This window comes from Symphodus melops (genome assembly GCF_947650265.1).
Source record: "Symphodus melops genome assembly, chromosome: 21".
Lineage (NCBI taxonomy): Eukaryota > Metazoa > Chordata > Actinopteri > Labriformes > Labridae > Symphodus > Symphodus melops.
In genome coordinates, this window is record NC_136711.1 from 5598769 (window position 1) to 5621118 (window position 22350).

The 22350-nt window shown below is 42.0% G+C and overlaps 1 protein-coding gene and 1 long non-coding RNA gene across 2 annotated transcripts; one reads left to right on the forward strand and one right to left on the reverse strand.

Annotated features, from left to right (window-relative positions):
• Positions 1–1842: 1842 nt before the first annotated feature.
• Positions 1843–5509, forward strand: LOC306842417. Its single transcript, XR_013781734.1, has 2 exons — positions 1843–4373; positions 4433–5509. It is a non-coding gene; the product is annotated as an uncharacterized lncRNA (long non-coding RNA).
• Positions 5024–19163, reverse strand: LOC306842416 (complement C1q tumor necrosis factor-related protein 1-like). Its single transcript, XM_079372656.1, has 4 exons — positions 18977–19163; positions 12831–12970; positions 12527–12651; positions 5024–6543 (listed from the first exon to the last, which is right to left on the reverse strand). Exons 2-4 carry the CDS (start codon positions 12968–12970, stop codon positions 5993–5995), a joined length of 816 nt encoding a protein of 271 aa, XP_079228782.1. The 5' UTR covers positions 18977–19163; the 3' UTR covers positions 5024–5992.
• Between the last annotated feature and the right edge of the window lie 3187 nt (positions 19164–22350).

Below are 22350 nucleotides of genomic sequence, written 5' to 3' on the forward strand. Positions count from 1 at the left end.
AAAACTCCTCTCACCCCTTCCTGTCACATCCCCGGGTTTATTTTCTGTTTTCCTCATGTATCATGTCCTGTGCTTGTGTTTACTGGGTACTCACCCTGTGTCTCGTTTCAGGTTTGTTGGCTGCATGCCCTTCCCCCAGTGTGTCTCAGCCTGCTGATTACCTGATGTGTCTCACCTGTGTCTTGTTAACTCCACCCCCTGTTCAGTCTGTCTTCCCCTCACTCCGTGCCAGTTTGTCTTGTCTCTTTAGTTGCAGCGTCCCAGCATTCTTTAGTATTTGATTCTTGTTCTGATGGATTCCAGTGTACCGAACCCTGACCGGATTAAACGTTTTTGAGAAACTGTATGTGCCTATCGAGTCGTGCATTTGGGTCTCTTTGTGTGTTCGTGACACTTCCTTGATGAGCTGTGGCAGACGGGCAGCTCCTTCAGCCAACGCCTCATTCCAACTTTCTGCCCACCGCCATCAGACTCAAGTGAATATCTCACTTCCTTTTAAAAGTATCTTCTAATAAATTATATCTAATACTGTAATAATCATACCAAATCACTTAAAACCCTCAATCATCACTTTATCTTCACAGCACATAGCTATCTTGTCAAATCCACTGATTAGATCGATGAAGCATAGCAGTCGTGACGTCATTATAAATCGGCCGCGGTGTAGTTCGCTAGTGCATAACGTTAACTTTTTACTTCTCTCGGCTTCATTAACTCTTCAAACTTCATATAAATAATGTTCATCTGTAAAGATTATCCCGCTAAACAAAACAACGCGTCAGAAACGTGTGTTTGATACAGAGCTTTTTTTCCTGCAATGATCCAAAATCCAATGCAGAAATCCCATAGGCGAATTTTCGTAGGAACCACCAGCGCCATTTTTTTGGGTTGGCCTACAAAAATACGTCATTACTATACCAGTCTATAGTTTACTTGCCTCCTTTATATTCCAGTTGTATCAGTTGTTATCTTATCTTAAATATCTTTAACCTGTTAGATTACAAGACTATCAAGCAGCCTATGTGAAACATATTGCTGTTTTTTTTTATTAGTGACTAGTTTTAAGATAGTTTTTTTATTTATAGGAAATTCAGTATCCTGAAGTTTACTTTGGGCTGTATTTGAAATGAAAAGTACAAACTTTTTTTTTTCCTAAAATCAGCCTATTATAAATAATTTGGTTTAATAAAAAAAACTGAATTAAAAATAAAAAAAGATAATTTAAAATCCATCACATTGCACATAAATGTAAAGTGATGAAAAAGGTGATTTAATAAAGGCACAAATGTAAATACTAACAAAAAAAAATACACATCAATTATCAGTAATCTGATCTTTTTCCCAGTTTGCACTCATGTCATTCAACAAGTTAATAATGATGATGCCAAGAGTGCGAAAATAAACGTTTGGATTTTATAACATTCTTAAATATGAATCAATAATTAATTTGGAGGTTTAATGTGTCTTCGGACTGAAGATATCTTCTGTCACGTCCAGCTCTTTAACTCTAGAATGCTCCAGTAGCCTTAGGGGTAAATGTGCGCCCCATGTGTAAGTCCTTGAGAACGCGTCGGTTTGTATCTGATCTGTGGCTTCTTTCCCGCATGTCATTCCCCACTCTCTCTCTCTTCCTGATTTCTGACTCTGTCATCTGTCCTCCTGCCTCATGTTTATAAGATTATATCAACATAACAGCAACTGTTCATGAAAGCTCATTTATGCTTATGTTGCACAAGGTCAGTGTGATGTTTACTGAACAAATGGCGTGACTATCATAAACCAGCTGGGATTTAAATGGAGAAAAAAACAAAAACATTCAATTTAATTTGATTTGAACTTTATTACAAACTCAAGGTCAGGATAAAAAGTAAGACAATACACAGAATGAAATACATATTAAAGCACAATAATCATACAACTTGTATCATATAATGATGCACGCCCCTCCTCAGGACAAACATAAGTAGCTATTTTGTGGTAAAAGCTTTCCTTTATTTTTAAGATGTTCCCCCCAGACATCTAAATAAACTATCCAACAAGAGTGTTATCATTATTTTAGTTATTATTTGTAAAGCTAGTTGGGCTTTGTATGCCTTTATTGTGAAAGTAAAGTGGACAGAGTAAGACTCATGAGAGTGGAGGGAAAGAAGACACAGGTTGGACTTGAACACTAACCGTCCGCGCCATCAATGAACTTTTCGGGATGTCTGTCAAACTGCCAGTAAACTGTGCATCATCACATAAGTTGCTTTATTTCCTGCATTAGGGTGTGTAAAGACTTACGAGAGAAACAGAATTCCAAACCCTTGACTCAACAACCTCGCCTGCCTGCTCATACACGCAGAAAAACCAAGGCCCTGGATGTCCAGAAGATTATAAGATTATAGACGTGTATGTTGTTCTGTAACATCACACTTGGAAAGCTTTTCTGTTGTTGGAACAGACGATCATTCTGTTACATTTAATGCACAGGGGATGCATCTTTTCTGTTTACATTAATCTCTGAGATTGTGTAGTTTGTCTGAAACATTACCCATGCACAATTGCCTGAATGTGCATAAAACATGCACCTGCCATTTGGTCTGTACTTTATTGATGTTATTGTCATGGGTGCTGTCGGGTGATAAGCTCTTTTAACTTCACACATGAAACTTCTTAGTCCTAGCCTTGTGGTCAGTATATAAAAATGCAAAATTATGCAATCTTCTTAATTTGTCTCTTCTGTGCTATTTTGTCTATATATGCAGGCTATAAAGATAACATAGCATATAAGGCAGAGTTCATATGTTGTATGGTTATTAGTTTGGCTGTTGCTGTTTGTTTTTATGTAAAATCATAGTTCACTGAAATTTTGCCAAAATCTTGTCAAATCAGATCAAATTAACCAATTTGGATGTTAATTAATTGGTATTATTTGTGTACTACCTGGCAGAGGTTAAACTCACTGTGTGCCAATTCAAATGTTATTGAAGACTTTTAGTTGGCTGATGATTAAAACTTTTAAGCAGCTGGTTTCAATTAAGTTGCCAAACTCAAAACACAAAAGGCATTAAACATTTTAATTATCTTTTAAAAAAGAGTTTAATTAATTGTTGTCACCTGGAGCAATTCTTAGTAATTAGGAAACTTGTTGAATATGGCCCCATGTTGAGAATAATGCTCTGATCTCCAGCAGTGTCTGCCCTCTGTGAACTACGATGATTTCCTTCACTCCCTGACAGGATATAATGATTTATGGGAAGACAACCGGTACAGTGTATCAACCAAAATCTGTTGTGCATTTTCAGAAAAAAAACAAAAAACCCAAGTTGCTTAACATCCACACTCCCTCCTCCCTCTGTGGAATATGGTGAATAGTCTTAATTATTACCACTTGTAGTTTTCCCACAAAGTATAATAAAGAATGACTTTTTCAAATGAAGAAGACAGAAGGAGTAATCATTCTGAGAGACCTTTTCTCAAATAAAGGACCAAAGATAGGTGAACTTTCTTCTTCCCTGCCAAATAAAGTTTCAAAAGAACAAGTACAAGAGCAGTAAATTGACCAACATCATGAACTCTTAAGCCTTGATTGTTCAATGGGCATCAGCTTCAAATGATGATGATCTTATTACCCCTTAAGCTACATTTCAAAATGCATTGATGTGCCCTCTTGTGTGCAGTAAATCTTCTCATTTGCTGCTTTCATGTGCTGTTGAAGTCAAGAGTTTTAGAGCATTTTTTTACACCCATAGTTCGCCTGCTCTGGTACCAATCATGGACCATTTAGTTATACAATAGCTGCATAATTAGCTCAAGTTTAGTCTGTGCTCACACAGGGACATTTACAAGCAGAATTGAATGTGTGATGTGTGAAAGGAAAATACTTTCTCAATATAAATATCCCTAAATTAAAACAAAGACCAATTGATTCCTGCCCAGCTGTAGCTCTTTCAAAGACCCTTTAAAATTTCAAAATTAACACAACTTCACAAAGTAATGTTGGCTCTGGTCAGCGCTTTTTCATATTGTGTGCATTTACAAATGATTTAACACTGTAGGCAAACAATAAAAAGTAAAGGATCAGATGCATCTGCGGCTTGAAAACATGTTGATTTATTGGAGTCGCTTGAAGTCATTTCAGGAGAAGGCACATGTTGGTCCTCTTGAACCATGACCTGCTCATCCACAGAAACTGCTAGAATCTGAACATCTGTCAGGCGTGCTTATGTTCTATAGCACATGTTCAGCAATGATGACTAGAGTGGACAATGGCCTGCAGTTAGATCAGGTTAGTTCAAATTGATGTTGCCTGAGCTGTAAAGTATACACATCGTGTTTACGTAAAAGGGACGGCTAACCGGCTCATCTCCTTTCATATAAAAGCGGTTCAAGTAAGGGACAAGGGAAAAGAAGAATGTCATATGAACTTACTATCTATTTGAATGTCAAGAGTTTTATGAATATGGTCATTCCTTGTAAATGTTTGTGCAATGTGATGATACAAGCTAACTAAAGCGTGCTAACATCAGCCTGCTAACACAACAATGCAGAAGCTTAGCGCTTAATTGATGATATTTCATAACTCCTTTGTGCAAATGTGAGTGGCGCGGGTTTAGAGGTGTGTCGCTGTCAGAGAGCGGAGAATAAAATGTGGCGGAGGTGGCGCCAAACAGCAGTTTGTTTTTGTTTCATTTTGGTGCTTAAGGGGCGACATCTAGTGGATCAAAAAGTAGCACATTCTACCTTTAAGAAGCATTGTTGTTTTAGTGATGTTTCTTTTTAACTTATTTAGGCCACAAACAGTAATAAGTATCTGCAGGAGAAAAAAAAGGACAGTATCTCCCCTAACTCTGTTGCTCAGTATAGCATCTGATTGTCAGTAAACTTTTGTAATAACAGAAGAACATAAAAACGTATAAAGGGAGATGATCCTAAATGCATCAATTTTTGACTGGACCTAACAATGCCATCAATTCTGTTTAATAATGTGTACATGGCACTCATAAAGAGATTTTGTAAAAACAAAAAAAGGATTCTAGCGTTAAAGGGACAGTTCATTGTTTTAATGTTTGAGGTATTTGTCACCAGTAGGTTATTGGCCAGTTTATTGAGAATCTGTCCAGAGCACTGGCAGGAAAGTTTGCCAATACATCCCTGAAGCAGTCATTCGTACCACAATTAAGCTTTTTTTTAAGATAACACTTCTAAAAAACAAGTTTACATAGAATAGGAAATTCTCAGCACCACACTTTTCTGTCAGTAAGCCACTTTATCTGGCTGCTTGGTAATAACAGTTGTTCAGGACCTCTCTAGATCAGGGGGCACCAACAGCGTTTTCATGGCACCTTCAGTCTGATGCAATCGCCATCTAGATCCCGGCCATACTGAACGTTGCTGTTATATGGACCTCCCTCAAAAGTGTGTAGTTTAGCCCTCAGACCCAAACATCTAAAAAATTAGCTGTAGGTGGAGGAACACGTCTTGTGGTCACAGAACAGTGCCAAATACAGTGGTTTACTGAACAAAATTAGCCAACTTACATGGTTTGCTACAATGTATAGCCTTGCTTTTACATACTCCATGCATGCTGCTGTCAGTCAGCTCCACGCACTACAGAGTCACTCAATGCACCTGTTTAACAGCGAGCACAGCAGGTCGTCTCCAGAGCACGCCAGCAGCTCTGTTCTGTTTCAAAATACACAGCGAGTGTATTTTCCACAGAATTCACTGCCAGCACGGGTCAAGCTAACAAAATAGATCAAGCTGGACAGGAAGTCAGACAGGAAAAGCACAGAGCATCTGGTCATAACCTCATACAAATACTCTTTAAAAAACAGACCCATCCCTCTAATTCCAATTTTATTCATTGTAATAATGTTGTTTTGTTTCACCTCTAAACTGCCTACTGACATTCATAACATATTCTTAATACATCAAGATTCTTTGAGACCATTTTAGTCCATATTTACATGCTTTTGAGGTGCCATTTTGAACTTCTCCCACCCTGTCACTACAATTCACTCTCTGGTTTAATCAGGTGTCCATTAAAGGTAATGTAAGAGTCAAACTCATCACTGAAGATGGCATTCTCCCTCTCGCCTTTGAAAAGTCTGACCCAGACCTGATCGCCACTCTCCAGCTCCAGCATCAGACTCTGACTCTGCATGATGGAGCGGTCACTGGGCTGTGCATAGAGGATCACCACCTCCCGGTCATTGTGCATCACGTGCAGGTACGTCTCCTTCTGGTTCCATGTATGCACGTTGAGGCTGAAATAGTAAATGCCAGGCACGAAGCAGTAGAACTTACCAGTAAACATGTTGAAGTGGCCGTAGAGGTTTACAAGCTCTGTGTCAAAAACCAGAGTCTGGTAGTAGTCGTTGGATTGTAGACCCTTCTTACGAGCAACAGAGAAGGCTGCAAAGTAAGACTTGCAAGGTTCACCAGGGAGGCCCATGCTGCCTTTGTTCCCCTTTATGCCGCTAGGACCTGGAGGACCCAACTGACCAGCTCTGCCTGATTTTCCATAATGTCCACGTTCTCCAGTATCACCTTTCTCACCTAGGAATAACAGACAGTCATGTGCAAGATTTAAACCACCAAAAGCAATAATTTGATTGCATCACATCTAATAAGTTTTTATCTATTTTGTTGGTAATAGACTTGGTAAATGGACTTGACCTTGTAGAGAGCTTTTTTACTCAAAGCGCATTTTTGCACTGCATGTTACACCAACCCATTCACGAGCCGATGGCGGAGGTTGCTTTTCGGGGTTTACCGTCTTGCCCAAGGACCCACGTGTAGCTCCAAGAGCTGGGGAACAAACCCCCAACCTTCTGTGTTGAGAGACACCCGATTCTACTAACTGAGCCACATCCAGTGCGGTCAGTTTTCCATTAGTTCTTGACTCTAAAAAGGACCTGACAATTAGTTGGAGATGAGGTCTACCTGTTGACTATAGCTCTGAGGACTTTCACATATCTTTCATCTGGATGTCTGTGTAGGTTCTCAATCCTCCAGCTCGTCGTCATTTAAAGGGGATTGAAGATCTTGAAGATGTTTTACCCGTCCTCCAAAAGGCTTCTACAATTCTAAGATGACTAGTGCAAGGAGTGAGAAAACAAATGCCAAAGTGTTGTAATTCCATACTTGTCTTGGACTATCCAAAAAACTTCAGAGGATATTTCACAGACACTACTGTCCACTTCAAACCACCCAACACCCTAAAGAGAGAAGTTGGTCCCCCACAAGAATAATACTTCAATGCATAAAAAAGCGAAGTTGTTTGCTAGCCAGTGCAAAAAGGAATGCAGGGATTTATACACTGGAGAGACTAAACAACCACTACATAAACACAGGCAAAGCATACGAGAGACAGCTCTTCAGGGCAGGATTCTGCTGTTCACTTACATCTGAAGGACAAAGGACACTCCTTTGAAGATGACGACCCACAGATTACTGGTGGTGGTAACAGCTATTTGCAAAACTAGATAAAAACTTAGCTAACAACTGATGTGAGTCATCCTGTCATGGTTTCTGCTGGAGCTTCCTGCTCCTGATACCCCGCCTTCCTGCACTCACTCCTCTGCTCACTGTCCATTCTGCACCTGCCAGCCTTCCCCCCTGTTCTTGGTCTCAGCCAATCATCCGTCAGCCTCCTGGATCCTGCCACTCACCTGTTGCTCATCTGCTCATTACCCTCTCTATATAGACTTGGTCAATCTCCCCCCCGCTTTGTCTGATCGTCATAGTTGTTACCGCCTGCAGAGCCTCAAGCCAGTTTGTTTTCGCCTGTTGGATATCTCCCTGTATTACTTGGGACTGGATTTCTTGATTTTTTTCTTGTTCTTGTTTTTGTTTATGGACGTATGGTACTCTGCCTTAAAGATCAAGTAAAGTTTCAGTTTTTTTGCCTTACTCCTGCCTCTGCTTGTTCATTCTGCTATTGGGTCTTCTCTGAACCGTAACAGTACGATCAGACCAAGAATGGACCCAGCAGAATTTCAACATCTCTTTGCACAGGTGGACAAGCAAGGGTCCGCCCTCAACACTCATCAGCAGGAGATGGCCGCGGTGACACAGCACCTGCAAGTACTCACAAACAGTGTGGATCACCTGTCGACCCAGCTACAGCAGCTTCAGGCTGCAAACCTGTCCAGCAACACAGCCTCACCTGCAGCTTCAGCACTACCGCCCCCGCTTCCTCTGGCACCACAACCCAGTCACGAGCCGCGTTTGCCTCCTCCTAGTCACTACAGCGGTGAGCCTGGCCTGTGCCGTTCTTTTCTATCTCAATGTTCTCTGGTGTTCGAACTGCAACCCTCCTGCTTCCCATCTGAGCGCTCCCGAGTTGCCTACATCATCACTCTCCTGGATGGAAGAGCGAGGGAGTGGGGTACTTCAGTGTGGGAGGCTAATTCACCTGTATGTGCCTCCCTGGATGTGTTCGTTCAGGAAATGAAGAAGGTGTTCGACAGGTCCGTCAGTGGCAGAGAGGCGGCCCGGGTATTGCTACAGTCACGCCAAGGGAGGAGGTCAGTTTCTGATTACGCCATTGACTTTCGTACATTGGCAGCCAGTTGCTCTTGGAATTCAGAGGCTCAGTTCGATGCCTTTTTGAATGGACTGTCGGAGACCATAAAGGATGAGCTAGCCACCTGTGAGTTGCCTGCCACACTAGACTCACTCATTGACTTAGCCATTCGTATGGATACCAGGCTAACGCAGAGACAGAGAGAGAAGCTTGCTAGGCGCCCTCAGTTTCCTCCTTACAGATCACCAGCAGGGGAACCAGCTCCGAGCCCCTCAGTCCCCGAGCCCATGCAGGTTGACCGGACCCAGTTGTCCTCTGTGGAACGACGACGACGCATCGCTACAGGTTCCTGCCTTTACTGTGGTCAGCCGGGACACTACGTTGCTTCCTGCCCGTTAAAAGACAACGCTCGCCGGTAGAACGGGAGTTACTGGTGAGCGTCCTTCCATTCTCTGAATCTTCCGTTAAACGTTCTCTTCTAACAGCCACTCTACAGTGGAGAGATCAGCGACTAGAGGTTGCTGTGTTAGTGGACTCTGGTGCGGACGAAAGTATGATTGACACAGCCCTGGTCAGGCAACTAGGTATTCTCACTCAAAAACTTCCCCAAACCATTCAAGCCAACGCACTCAACGGGCAGCCTCTTGCGAAGGTGAAATATATTACCGAACCTGTTTCACTCCGAATTTCTGGTAACCACTGTGAAATGATTCCCCTGCACCTGATTGACACTCCTCAGGTTCCCATAATATTGGGCTATCCCTGGCTGGTCAAACATAACCCACACATGGACTGGGCAAATAACACCATTTTGGGGTGGAGCACCTTTTGTTTGTCTAAGTGTCTCTTGTCAGCCTTACCACCAGGTGGCGTTGTGGAGCCTCAGGAGGAGTTTCCGGACCTGGCTGCAGTGCCAGCGGATTATCTAGACCTTAAAACCGTATTCAGCAAGTCGCGTGCTACCACTCTTCCTCACCACCGGCCATACGACTGTGCTATAGATCTGCTGCCTGGAACTTCACCACCTAAGGGTAGGCTCTACTCTCTGACAGCCCCTGAAATGGGGGCCATGAACAAGTACATTAAGGATGCTTTGTCAGCGGGCATTATCCGACCATCCTCTTCTCCAGCAGGGGCAGGTTTTTTCTTTGTGGAGAAAAAGGACAGATCCCTTAGGCCTTGTATTGACTATCGTGGGCTGAATGACATTACTATTAAGAATCGTTACCCCTTGCCACTAATATCCTCTGCTTTTGAGAACCTACAGGGAGCTACTATCTTCTCAAAACTGGACCTCCGCAACGCTTATCATCTGATAAGAATTCGTGAGGGAGATGAGTGGAAGACAGCCTTTAACACTCCTAGTGGACACTATGAATACCTGGTAATGCCTTTTGGTTTGACTAATGCCCCTGCCGTATTTCAGACCCTTGTTAATGACGTGTTGCGGGACATGGTTAATAGGTTTGTCTATGTTTACCTGGATGATATTTTGATCTTTTCCAAGTCCCCCCAGGAGCATGTGCAGCATGTGAGGCAGGTCCTGCAGCGCCTACTGGAGAATCAGTTGTATGTGAAGGCTGAGAAGTGTGATTTTCACCGGGACACTGTGTCCTTTTTGGGATTCGTAGTCTCTGCTGGAAGGTTGGAGATGGACTCTGCCAAGGTCAAGGCAGTGTTGGAGTGGCCACAGCCCACCACCAGGAAGGAGCTCCAAAGGTTTCTGGGGTTTGCCAACTTTTATAGAAGGTTCATACGCAATTACAGTTCTGTTGCCTCTCCACTAACGGCTCTCACCTCTCCCAAGGTTCTGTTTTCCTGGTCAGCTTCTTTAGAGGAGGCTTTTTGAAGGCTTAAGAAAGCCTTCACTTCTGCTCCTATCCTAATCACACCCGACCCTCGGCTCCAATTTGTGGTTGAGGTGGATGCCTCTGATGTAGGAGTGGGGGCCGTCCTGTCTCAGCGCTCCGCCAAGGATAATAAGATGCACCCCTGTGCCTTCTTCTCTCATCGTCTGTCTTCCACAGAGAGGAACTATGACATCGGCGATCGGGAACTGTTGGCTGTCAAGTTGGCTTTGGAGGAATGGAGACACTGGTTGGAGGGGGCGGAGAAAACATTCTTGGTGTGGACGGACCACAAGAACCTGGAGTATATGAAAACGGCAAAGCGTCTGAATTCCAGACAGGCTAGGTGGGCACTATTTTTCTCACGTTTCCACTTCACTCTCTCCTACCGTCCAGGGTCCAAAAATATGAAGCCAGATGCTTTGTCACGCCAGTTCATCAAGGAGGGGGAATTACCTAAGTCGGACACTATCCTGCCCGGCCAGTGTCTTGTTGCTACGGTACGGTTTGCAGTTGAGCAAAGAGTACTGGAGGCCCTCCGTCAGCATCCATCCCCAGGTAAAGAGCCTAGGGGGAGTCTATTTGTCCCTGTGTCTGTCCGCTCTCAGGTCCTCCAGTGGGCTCATGCATCAAGACTGGCCTGCCACCCGGGGATTCAACGCACCTTGGCTCTTATCCGCCAGCGGTTTTGGTGGCCCCACATGCAAAAGGATGTGTTGGAGTATGTGGCTGCCTGTCCCAACTGTGCCCAGGGGAAAACATCTAACCGTCCTCCTGCTGGACTGTTACACCCATTGCCAATTCCCCGCCGACCCTGGTCACACATAGCCCTGGATTACATCACCGGTCTTCCGAACTCAGATGGTAACACAGTGGTCCTGACAGTAGTAGATCGTTTTTCTAAGTCTGTGCATTACATTCCACTGCCTAAACTTCCCACGGCTAATGAGACTGCTCAAATCCTTGTACAACATGTTTTTAGGATACACGGCCTGCCTACCTCCGTGGTCTCCGACAGGGGACCTCAATTTACCTCTCGTTTTTGGAAAGCCTTTTGTACCCTCATAGGTGCATCAGTTCAGTTGTCTTCTGGCTTCCATCCACAGACCAATGGTCAGACTGAGAGGGCCAATCAACACCTCGAGACCGCACTCCGTTGCATGGTGAGCCAAAACCCGTCCTCTTGGAGTCAGTTTCTTCCATGGGTGGAGTATGCACACAATGCACTTCCTGTTTCTGCTACTGGCCTCTCCCCATTTCAAGTTTGTTTTGGATATCAACCCCCATTGTTCCCCTCACAAGAGGAGGAGACATTTGTGCCCTCTGCCCAGGCTTTCGTCCGCAGATGTCATCGGACCTGGAAACAAGCCCGTACCCAACTCCTACGATCTTCTGCCCGTCAAAAGAAACAGGCAGATCGCCACCGGTCCGCTGCTCCCAGATACCGAATAGGACAAAGGGTCTGGTTGTCATCTAGAGATCTACCCCTCCGGACTGTCTCTAGAAAGTTAACTCCGAGGTTTGTTGGTCCATTTCCGGTTTCGAAGATTATTAATCCCGCTGCTGTCCGTTTACAGTTGCCCCGGACCCTTCGGAGAATACACCCCACCTTTCACGTGTCCTGTATTAAGCCAGTACGCACCAGCACACACTGCTATTGGGTCTTCTCTGAACCGTAACACATCCTTAATTGGCAGAGCCTTAAAAACCTTCATTGGCAGAGCCTTAAAAACATTTCTTGATCTATCCACCAGTTAGTTCAGAACTGAAGAGGCCTTTTGGAGGAGAGGGCAAACGTCAAGATCTCCAACCAGTCCAATTGACTTTGGATAAAGCTTCAAAGTCTCTGGTCCAATGCAAACATGCTTTTGAACTTGGGAAACACAATGTTGACCACAATGATGCAAACATTGGGTGTCAAGGACTTCTATTTGAATTGGCATGGTGTCAAACAGATGCACATGTAATTTGAACCATGTGAAAGTTTGAAATTTAGAAGTGTCTTTTGTTACAGTCCAGTGGTTGTATCTTTTAAAATGAATGCCTTAGAGGTGTGTAGATACTAAAAGTAATACTTTATAATAAACAGTGTAACCTTTCTGGAAGGGTGAGCATGTGTTAAATATAGACAGAATTACATGTAATCATATTTGCTTGATCTCACCTTTAAGCAGAGTGATGTTGATCTGTGGTACGATGCTGTACTGGGGATACTGTTGACTGGAATACTGCTGGGGGGGTTCCTCTCCAGGGTCACAGCAGCGTCGACACTCCCTCACCTCCCTGCGCCTTTACATACAGTACAACTAAACCGAGGCATTCATCAGGGTCAAACAAAGGCTTCTTTTTTGTTGTTCTGCAGTATATACTATAGACAAAGCAGGAAATTAAAACGTTCCTTCTGCATTCTGATTTCTTTACTTAATACTACAAGTGAACGATATAGTTGGTAAGTATTAAGAGGGTACCTTGCATCTTGATGGTGGTCCCTTGGGTGCACTCTGTCCCAGCTAGAATCCGGATCTTTTCTGTCATCATAAGGGGGGCGGTAGAAGTCAAGTGGACACGCCCAGAGGAGCAGCAGGGCACACACAGAGGCTTTAGACATCTAAAATACACAACAGCAGTCCTTAATATACATTATTGCTTGCTTCCTCATTTTATTACAGAAGAGATAACACACAGCTGCAGGCCCTCATATATGCAAAGAAAAAATCAAAGTTCATGCTCCTACAGTACAAGTAAGCATCATCAGAAAACAAGCCATGGTGTATAGGAGCTTGCGCTTCCACCACTCCATAAATGGAGGTCAGATCTCTCTGAGAAGGATCTTAGACATTCAAAACATACATCATTCCACGTCATTTATTTTTCATGTAATTTTTGCAACATGCTAGCAAACAGTAAATGATGCAAACATGGGCTGATGACAGACATACTTCATTTCAGTGCTACATGTTACTGGACATAATTATACAAGAAAAGAAAGAGTGAAAATCATGGTTTTAAGCAGTTTCATTACATGCACTAAGCACAAGCTGGTCTAGTATAGTAGTACTCAGAAATCAGTTCACAACAACTTCCTGTGGACTTTTTAACATGGGGCTTGCTCGAAAATATCTGGATAAAGTGGGGTTGAAAAATGTAGCCAATTTGCATTACAGTAGCAGCTCACTTCGGAGACTTATAAACATTTTTAATAGTGTTGTCAATGTGTGAAAAGGCTGACTGAGGCAAAAATTGGAAGGCACATAAAAACATATTTCAAGGTAAAACAACATCAAAAACCTATGTAATCAGGGGGTCGCCGGTGGCGCAGCGGCAGTGCGCGCGACCCCATGTATTGAGGCTCAGTCCTCGCACGCGGGCGGCCCGGGTTCGCGTCCGGCCTGTGGCCCATTTCCCGCATGTCTCTCCCCCTTTCCGACTCTATCCACTGTCCTCCCTCTACAATAAAGGCAAAAGGCCAAAAACAAATCTTTAAAAAAAAAAAAAAAAAAAAAACCTATGTAATCAGAATCAGCTTTATTGGCCAGTTATGCTTATACACACAAGGAATTTCACTTTTGGTAAATTTAAGCTGTCTGCTGTCAGGTAATGTTGTAGCGGCCGTAAATTGGTAGAATCACATGACTACACACCTATTCCATTAAAACACACCTCCATTCATGGCTTTCCCCACCATCCACCCACATTCCTCTCATCATCCAATGGGAATAATCCACCGTTCCCCGATGGTGACTGTGTTGGCATCCTATTCTGTCTGTATTTTGATTTTTCTCCCAAAATGTTTCTGGGTGGTGTTGTTGGCTTTTAACCGCGGATTCGGCCTACCTTGAATAGTTATGGCTATGGAGATGATGAATGGGATGCTTACCTTCAGACAGTTGAGCTTTATTGGAAACTCAAGATTTCACTTTTTTTCTTTTTCTGATCAATCTAAAAGCGATGAAATGATTGTGTTGTCAGATTCCCTTAATGTATGGACTTTCAAACTGAAACACAGCTACATGACAGCATCATTAGATCAATGATTTGAGTAAAATAGCCAGTATGTGAGTTGCCTATAATTATTACGGAATATTTCAATCATTTCTTATTGCCTTAGTTTATAACATAACAACATTCTGATGTAGGCCTTCAAAAAGGGTAAGGGTAGATTTAGGGAGTTTGTCGATTTTGCGTGTGTTTTCATGATTTTGTTTCATGTGGTTCAGCCAAGTACGAATGATGACAGGCAGTAGGTCTGTGTGTCGTAAATGGAGATTAGAATCATGGGTAGTGAACACATCAGATTAACTCCAGATTTAAATTCCACTATGAAAAACGCCTTTGAACTTCATCTTTTCAGACACAAACAGGTGGACACATCCAAACAGGCATTCCTGATATACACGTTAATACATACACCATCTGCAATGTATAGGAGTAAAACCAACCGTTGCTCATGACTGCTTGGATCCATCTCAGCTGATCAACATTTTAAACTTGACCCTTAAGCCAGTAGGTCAATATATCCCTTATGATCAAATGTTAATAGGCTTGAGTAGCATCTGTGTGTCAAGCTCAATTTTGAATTCATAGTGTAACAAAATGCATACAGTACATGCTCCAACCCCATGTACAAACAACATGTTATTTGTCTTTCTGCGGTTGCTTTGTCATTTGTTTGGTGTCGGTTTTGGGATGATGTTAATAGAGTGATAGAAAATACGAGTCTGTATATTGTGTTTTGTTTTGAAATTGACCAGATGCTCTGTGCATTTCCTTGTCTGACTTCCTGTCCAGGTTGTTATATTCTGTCCAGCGTGCCTGTGGCGTACACTGTTGAGAATAGACTCGCAGCGTATTTCAAATGGAGCAGAGTGCAGTGGAGCTGCTCGCACTCTCCGAGGATTGGCCGCAGTGCTCGATGTGGAATGGCAGTCATTAGAGCGCCAGTGAACGGCGAGCTAGTCCGCAGTTTTCATTTCTTCAAGTATTTTAGACCAAAACATGGGTTTGCTTTGTTTGAGAAGTCTGTTGGGTTTCCTTGATTTGTACTTTTGCAACAAAACCTTGCCATTATGCCTCATTCTCATCATCTGATAGGAATGATGAGAAATCTGGATAGGAAGTTCTCCTTAATTCCGGTGAAACGAGCAGTTAGCATTAAACAGCTTCCAGGTAGGACTTCCTGTTTTACGCAGTTCAACAGGATGTAAGCTATACAACAGATTCACTCAAGGTAACTCCAGCAGTATGAGGCAGATTTTGTTGATTTAGAATTTAAAGGCCACGCGTTGTCAGGTCTGTCCCCAAGAGGAGAAGGAAACAGCTTTTAAAATGTTTGTTGAATGGAGGACAGTTCGACCATTTCTGTTATGTTTCAGTTATTCAGCTAAAGTAAACAGAGAATGGCTTTTGTCCCACAGAGTTAAGCAGATGAATAATTAATGCAGCAGTCATGTATTTGGTTGTCATTAGCGTGGATAATGTTCCCTCTCTTTTAACGTTTTCAAGTTTTCATAAGTCAATACAGCCTGAACTACAATTATACTAAAACAGAAACAGAACACTTTACACGTTGAATATCCCAACAGCTGTGTGCAGATTTTACATTTCTATGTAGAATCTGTAAATAGAGATGAACTGCAGGAGGAGAAAGAAGGCTAACCCTGATCTTTGCGTCCAAATTAAACCATTCAAATCACAATTAAAAAACTCTACTTCTATTGTTGTTTCTTTATAAGAGCATGCTGACATGACATGCTGTAACTATTCGAAAACAAACACGTTAACATCAGCCTCAGCTGACACACACATACCAAGGGACTGACGGCACAGACCTGACTGAAAGCCACTTTCTGACATGCTACAGTACTCCTGAAGAAAGTAGAACTACAACACATCCTCATGTCTAAATACACAGTCCACTTCCTTTTATGTAAAAATCCCATTCCTCAATATAATCCTGTGCCTTTAACTGGGCCAAAAAAAGATGTAAACCCTTTCACTTTTAAAGAACCCAAGTGTCATCATCTACATATAATGTATATGTTTACTGTAGCCTCCAAAATGTTACTTAATCCTCGTCTGAATGAGGGAAGGGAAGATACATTTGTGTTACCAAGACAGAAGGAGAAAAGGGGAAGATAGGATCTGTGCAGGTTTGGAGTCATGCCTTATCTGTCACTGCAAGCCTCCACATGCTAGCGTGTATTTCAGCTGAGGTCATTTTTATTATTTGTGTGTGCATGTGCTGGAAAAGCTTGCATAAGTCCATTTTGACAAACCTGTACCCTCCTGCAATCGACAGAAGGGGAGGACAACTTGGAAAGATGCAAATCAGAAGTCAAATTATTGTTTTTAGAAGTTCTTTTTTTCCGATCTGGGCTAACAAAATATCTATTTGCACTCAGTTTTTACATTTATGATGCAGTAAATAAATAAACAAGCTTTCAAAGTGTGTGAATGACAGCAACAACAGTGAGCACACAGCCATAAATGTGCATGTCAGATATTAGGTCCCTTCAGATTTCCATCAGGATCACATAACATGTGGTCACATCAAAAACATTTGTTTTTGTAAAGCACGAGATCCCTTGGTGACCAACAAAAGTCTGCAGTTTTCCCAGCCCTTAACGCCTTTACAGACATTTTCCCACGGATCAACTGGACGAAAGATAAATGAGTGCAGATTGATAAACAGCTCTCGAAGACTTGATGTGATCCTTCCTGTGCATGAAGTTACTTCAGTCTGAGAAATCCTCAGCTGAACTGTTTATGAAGGGAAGGGTGAGAGTCAGGCTGCCAGCAGGAGAAAGTCTGTTAGGAAACTATTAGATGCAGTTGGGCTAAAGTCATTTCTTTATCAAGACTGTAACTTGATATTATTTATGCATTTTTCCTCAAAGAGCAGAAATCCATCAATGTAATAGATACATTTGCCATTCGTGAAAAGCCCAACCTTGAGAGTTAACACTGTCTTTGTATTCTGTATCACCAAAATGTGGTGTAGAAAATACTGATATACATTGGTAAAATGATTTGTTTTGTAATATTCTATCAATTCTACCAAAAAAACACTGTTATTTTCTAAGTGATTGTTTCTTACCACTGTTCACCATTCCTCCCCGCTCCCCCACTGGTCACATTGGTAACATTGTTTGGTACACTTGTGTAAGTACTCATTCTGATACAGCATGTGAAGCAGGTGGGAGTATGCAAATAGTTGGTTTTCAAATCTGTCAAAAAGCAGAAAGAAGCAAGAACCACTAGTCCATCCTGCTAACTGAGGGTGCTTCATTTTATTTTATTTTTTGACGCAGACTCCGGCTGTCTACCTACTTCCACATCTATCGTGCAGCTAAAGGCTGGTTTACACGGCAGGATTCTAAAATTGTCTGCTAATTTCCCAAACCTTCGAGACTACTCACATGGCGATAAATAAAAAGAGGGTGCTTCATTCTTTTTTTCATCGATCGATCTCTGTCTCAGGGTAAAGAAAAATACTGCTGCCATCATCAGGCATGCAATAATATAAGCCAGAGCCAATATGTCAAGCAAACACTCTTCCTTTCACAATTAAGTAATTCAGCAAACAGCAATCTAAAAGTTAAGCTTAAGAGAGTGGCTGCTCACACACCAGATGTTGAATGACACACATGGGGGGGGGGGGGTGGGGGTGGATTTCCCTTCAGCTGTTAAGTGTGTGAGGGGCAAGCCACAATTGGTTGAGATGTAAGAGCTACCCTACTTAAAGTCTCAGAGTTCAAGTCCCCATTTCTGTCCATTACATAGCTAACGGAGACACAACCAGCACAGCCATTATGGATCAGAATGAATGAGTTTCCTTAAAATACATGCCCGAAACGTTTTCAGGAATGGATACATCAGCTAAAGAGGCCAAAAGAGATTATTCACTGAGCTGTAAATGCATTTTTTGCAGTTAAGTTTATTAACTTAAAATGAGACATTCGTGCAGCAGTGTTGTTCTCATCACTGTAGGGGGGACACTGAGGAGGCTTATCTATGGTGCGCCTAAATATAATGCGATTAATGAAGCTTAAAACTGCATCTTACATTGATTTCAGACCTTAATTAATCACGATCAACTAGTCAGTACTGACAGCCCTAGTTGTTACTTAACCATAGCTGTATGAAAGTATTGATAGTCCAAATGGATCAAATTGTTAATGTGCAATGAGAAGACGACAGCTCAAATTCACGATTCAGTTCTGTTCAAAAAAAAAAAAACAGCACAATGCTTGGCAGAGGTTGATGATGTCGAAAACAGATAAGCTGCCATTTATTTTTCTGTCTCGATGTTTAAAGCTATCAGGCCTCAGAGAGGAAGTACAGAGTATCTAAGGTCTGATGTCTGGAAACGGATTGTCCAAGAGTTGCAAGTGCATTTATCTGTTAGCACATGTCAGTTAAGTGGAATCTCTTCGCAAGTGCAGTCACTAGTGTTCATGTTTGAGCTCGAAATGAGGAAAAGCACCTGTTGCCAAGATGCCTGGATGTTATATGATTCATTCATTAAGCATTCGTATTACTGAATCTACAATAAACTGCTTATATTTGACATTTTGCTTTACAAAACATTCATAACAAAGAACAAGAATCTCACTTTTTAAGTTGAAGTCCAGTATTTCTTCTTTGGCAATGAAAAAAGTTAGGATTTGCCCTCAGTTTCTGTCCCACTCTGCAGCAGTCCTTGCTTTCTTTCTGAGGTCGTTGTCCTGTCTGTCCCTCCTCAGGTCATTCTTTTTCTCCTCTAACACAGAACACACACACAGTGTCTGCCAGAAAGTCTTGCTCCTCCAAACAAGTGTGGAGAGGGGGGAGGAGATAAAGAGAAATAGTGACGTCTGAGATAGAGGAAAGCAAAGCTTAATGGCTCTGTGGAGGAGGAGCTCTGAGCAAAACTCCAACCCAGCAGGGAGAAAAACAAAAACAGGGCAGAGAAGAAACACATGCGAGGTGGGTGTGGGAAGAAAAAAAAACAGAAAAGAAGAGTGAGGAAGGAGGGTTTAGAGCAGATGCTTTGTCTCTTTCTCAGCCACATGAAACAGCTGCTTTTGACCAAGAGTAACAAAAAAGTTTTGCCCTGAGTTTGTCCTCCGAATCAACATAAGCAACCTAAATAATGGAACCTCCTTCTTATTTTATCGAAGACTGCATCAGTGCTGACATTAAGCACAACAGCACCCCCTCCCCTTGTAATATGTCTTTTATACAACAGTTATAAAGCACAAAATAGTGGTAAAAAAGTCAAGTCCTCAAGTTGACAATCGACAAACAGCAGGATTTTGCTTGTCTGTTTCCGTGGCATAAATAAACACCTGTACCGCCTGGTACAAAAAGTCATATAGGTCTGATTAGTTATTGTCATCACTGGCACACACTATACGAAAGATTTTTGTTCAACACATCTCTGTTTTGATTTGATAAATGATATCCATAGTTAGGTGCATAGGTGACATGATTGACAGGAGGGTGTGATGTAGTTGTTTGTGAAGAGGTTTCAAACCCGCCTCAGCTCCAGCTCTCAAACCTGTCGTTAGCTTCATTTAAAGTTAAGCTGAGACACGCCGTAACAAACTGTCGCCACAAAGGCTTCGTCCATTAATATTTACAGTCTATGCTTGTACTGCACTTACAGCTACTCTGCTGGTGTCCATGGTTACCACAGAGGAGCTGCTTTGTAGTATGAACCTTTCCTTGTATGTTAAAATAAATTAATTTGATCATGAAAGCAGAGAAGTTTGAGTCAGTTGTTGTGATTTTGAGGAACGAGATTGATAAATACAGAAAAGCTGTAAATTAAAAGTAATCACAACTCCATGCTGAGGAGTAGTGATACATATTGTGAATAGTCCCAGGGATTTTATTCTCTTATATCACCACACATGGAAGGCCTCTTATCCAATCAGGTTGCTTGGTTAGAACAATCTTTTGTATAATGTTGCATATTGTCACAGCAAAGGACCTGATTCACAAAAGGACTGTGCGGTTTTTGCACCAGATAAACCTGTTCAAACGAGTCCAAACAGCACAGTCATGTTCACAAAACACACTCCAAATGGTTGAAAGGAAAAGGACTTGTATAACACTTGTTATACATCTGACCACTCCAAGCACTACTGCAGGTTACAGCAATCCATTCACACCATAGCACACAGATGGCAGAGGCTGTGATGTAAAGTGTCCATCAGTAATAACTAATCCAATTGTACAGATTCATACACCGCAGAAGGAGCAGCAGGAGAAAGTTGGGGTCAAGTGTCTTTCCCAAGGATCCTACAAACTGCTACAGGAGGTCAGAGGTAAACAACCCCCCCCCCCCCCCAAAAAAAAACAAAACAAACAAAAACAAACCCTGACCTTCCAGTTGAGAGACGTCTGACTCTACCACTGATCCAAAGCCGCCCTCATATACAGAAAAGGTCTTTGTGATATATTGAACCAAGTCATTATGTAGTTATTGAGGGGTTATAAGCCCTGAATATTTAATTACTTAATAAATGACTGGCTAATAGGAGTTGGTAGGGACAGTGCTGCAGTATTTTTAAAGACGGAAACTTTCCCTCCTCTGAATAACCTTGAATAAAACCTCTGTAATTACACTATTATCAGGGTTAAATCAGTCCAAGTTTGTTAGTATTATTTTCTGTGTGAGTTTTCCTTGCCATCTCCATATTAGTTTGTGTGTAATTCAGCCTATGTGTGTGTGGCATGTTCAAGAACAGAGTGTAAAATTGGATTTCCCCTCGCAGGATTAAATAAAGTACATCTTCTTCTTCTTCTTGAAGGATCATTCATTCCTGTGGTGTTTTCTGCATACCATTGCAGTAAGTTGTCATCACTGGATCATAAACTGCACCAGTTTCTGATTAAGATATTTGCTCACAAAAAGTCACGCCCACACCACAGGGAGAAACAAGCCATGGCTCTCCTTTAGCTTTGTAATGTGTTACGGAGCCTGGAAGAACGCAATATGAAATCACTGGACATAATGTCATACATGTTCACTTCACTGTGTAATAACACCTACATGTTGTAATGATCTGCAGCCTTTTAGAATGAATTACATCATGTAGTGGTTATTAAAAATGGGAGAGTTGCTGTTTAATATGTAAAAAAAGTCATAATGGTCATTGTGAAATAACTATTCAGTATGCCTGCTTAGAGGACGATTGGTACATGGTGGGCAAACAGCTGCTAGGCCAACTGCGCCCTCTCGAATGATTTTTTTTTCTCAGCATTGTCTCGTCTTTATTAGACAGAAAAACTAATTAGAGACAACACATATGGGCAAGTAAGGGTGACATGCACAAATTGGCTGCTGATTAGGACTCGAACCTGCGACGAGAGTGAGAATGATCTCATTTTCTCTGCATAGGGTACCTTCTCTACATCTGGGCTACACAAACGCCCCAACACAGGCTCCATATTTAGCTCTTGGTTGCACTTTTGACCACAATTCCCCCCCCCCCCCCCCCTTCTGCACTGTTTTCAGGGTATGGTGGAATGTTATCTGTCATGATGATCATAAGTCATGTTTTTTTAATGGGTTATGATTTTGTAACACTACAGTTTCTTTATGAGTTTACAGATTATGTTGGGTAAATAAGAATCACACAAAATGAACTGAGACATCTCATTGAATATTGCCCACACTTACTTACTTATTATTGAAGTCAAAGTGTCCTTCCAGAATTCAAACATCTTAATGGGGAAAACAATACACACAATAATTGGGGCGGCTGTGGCTCACTTTTCTAAAGTCTGTTGTCTCTTAATTGTAAGGATGGAATGGAAATAGTTACTTCTGATGGTCACTTTACATAGCAGCCTCTGCAATCAGTGTTTGAATGGGTCGATGCGACCTGCAGTGTAAAAGTACTTTCAAATGACCAGAAAGCGTTATACCAGCTCAAGTCCATTTACTTTAGGGACATGTGAGTGCAGGTAGTTAACGAGTTAAAAGAACATTAAAAA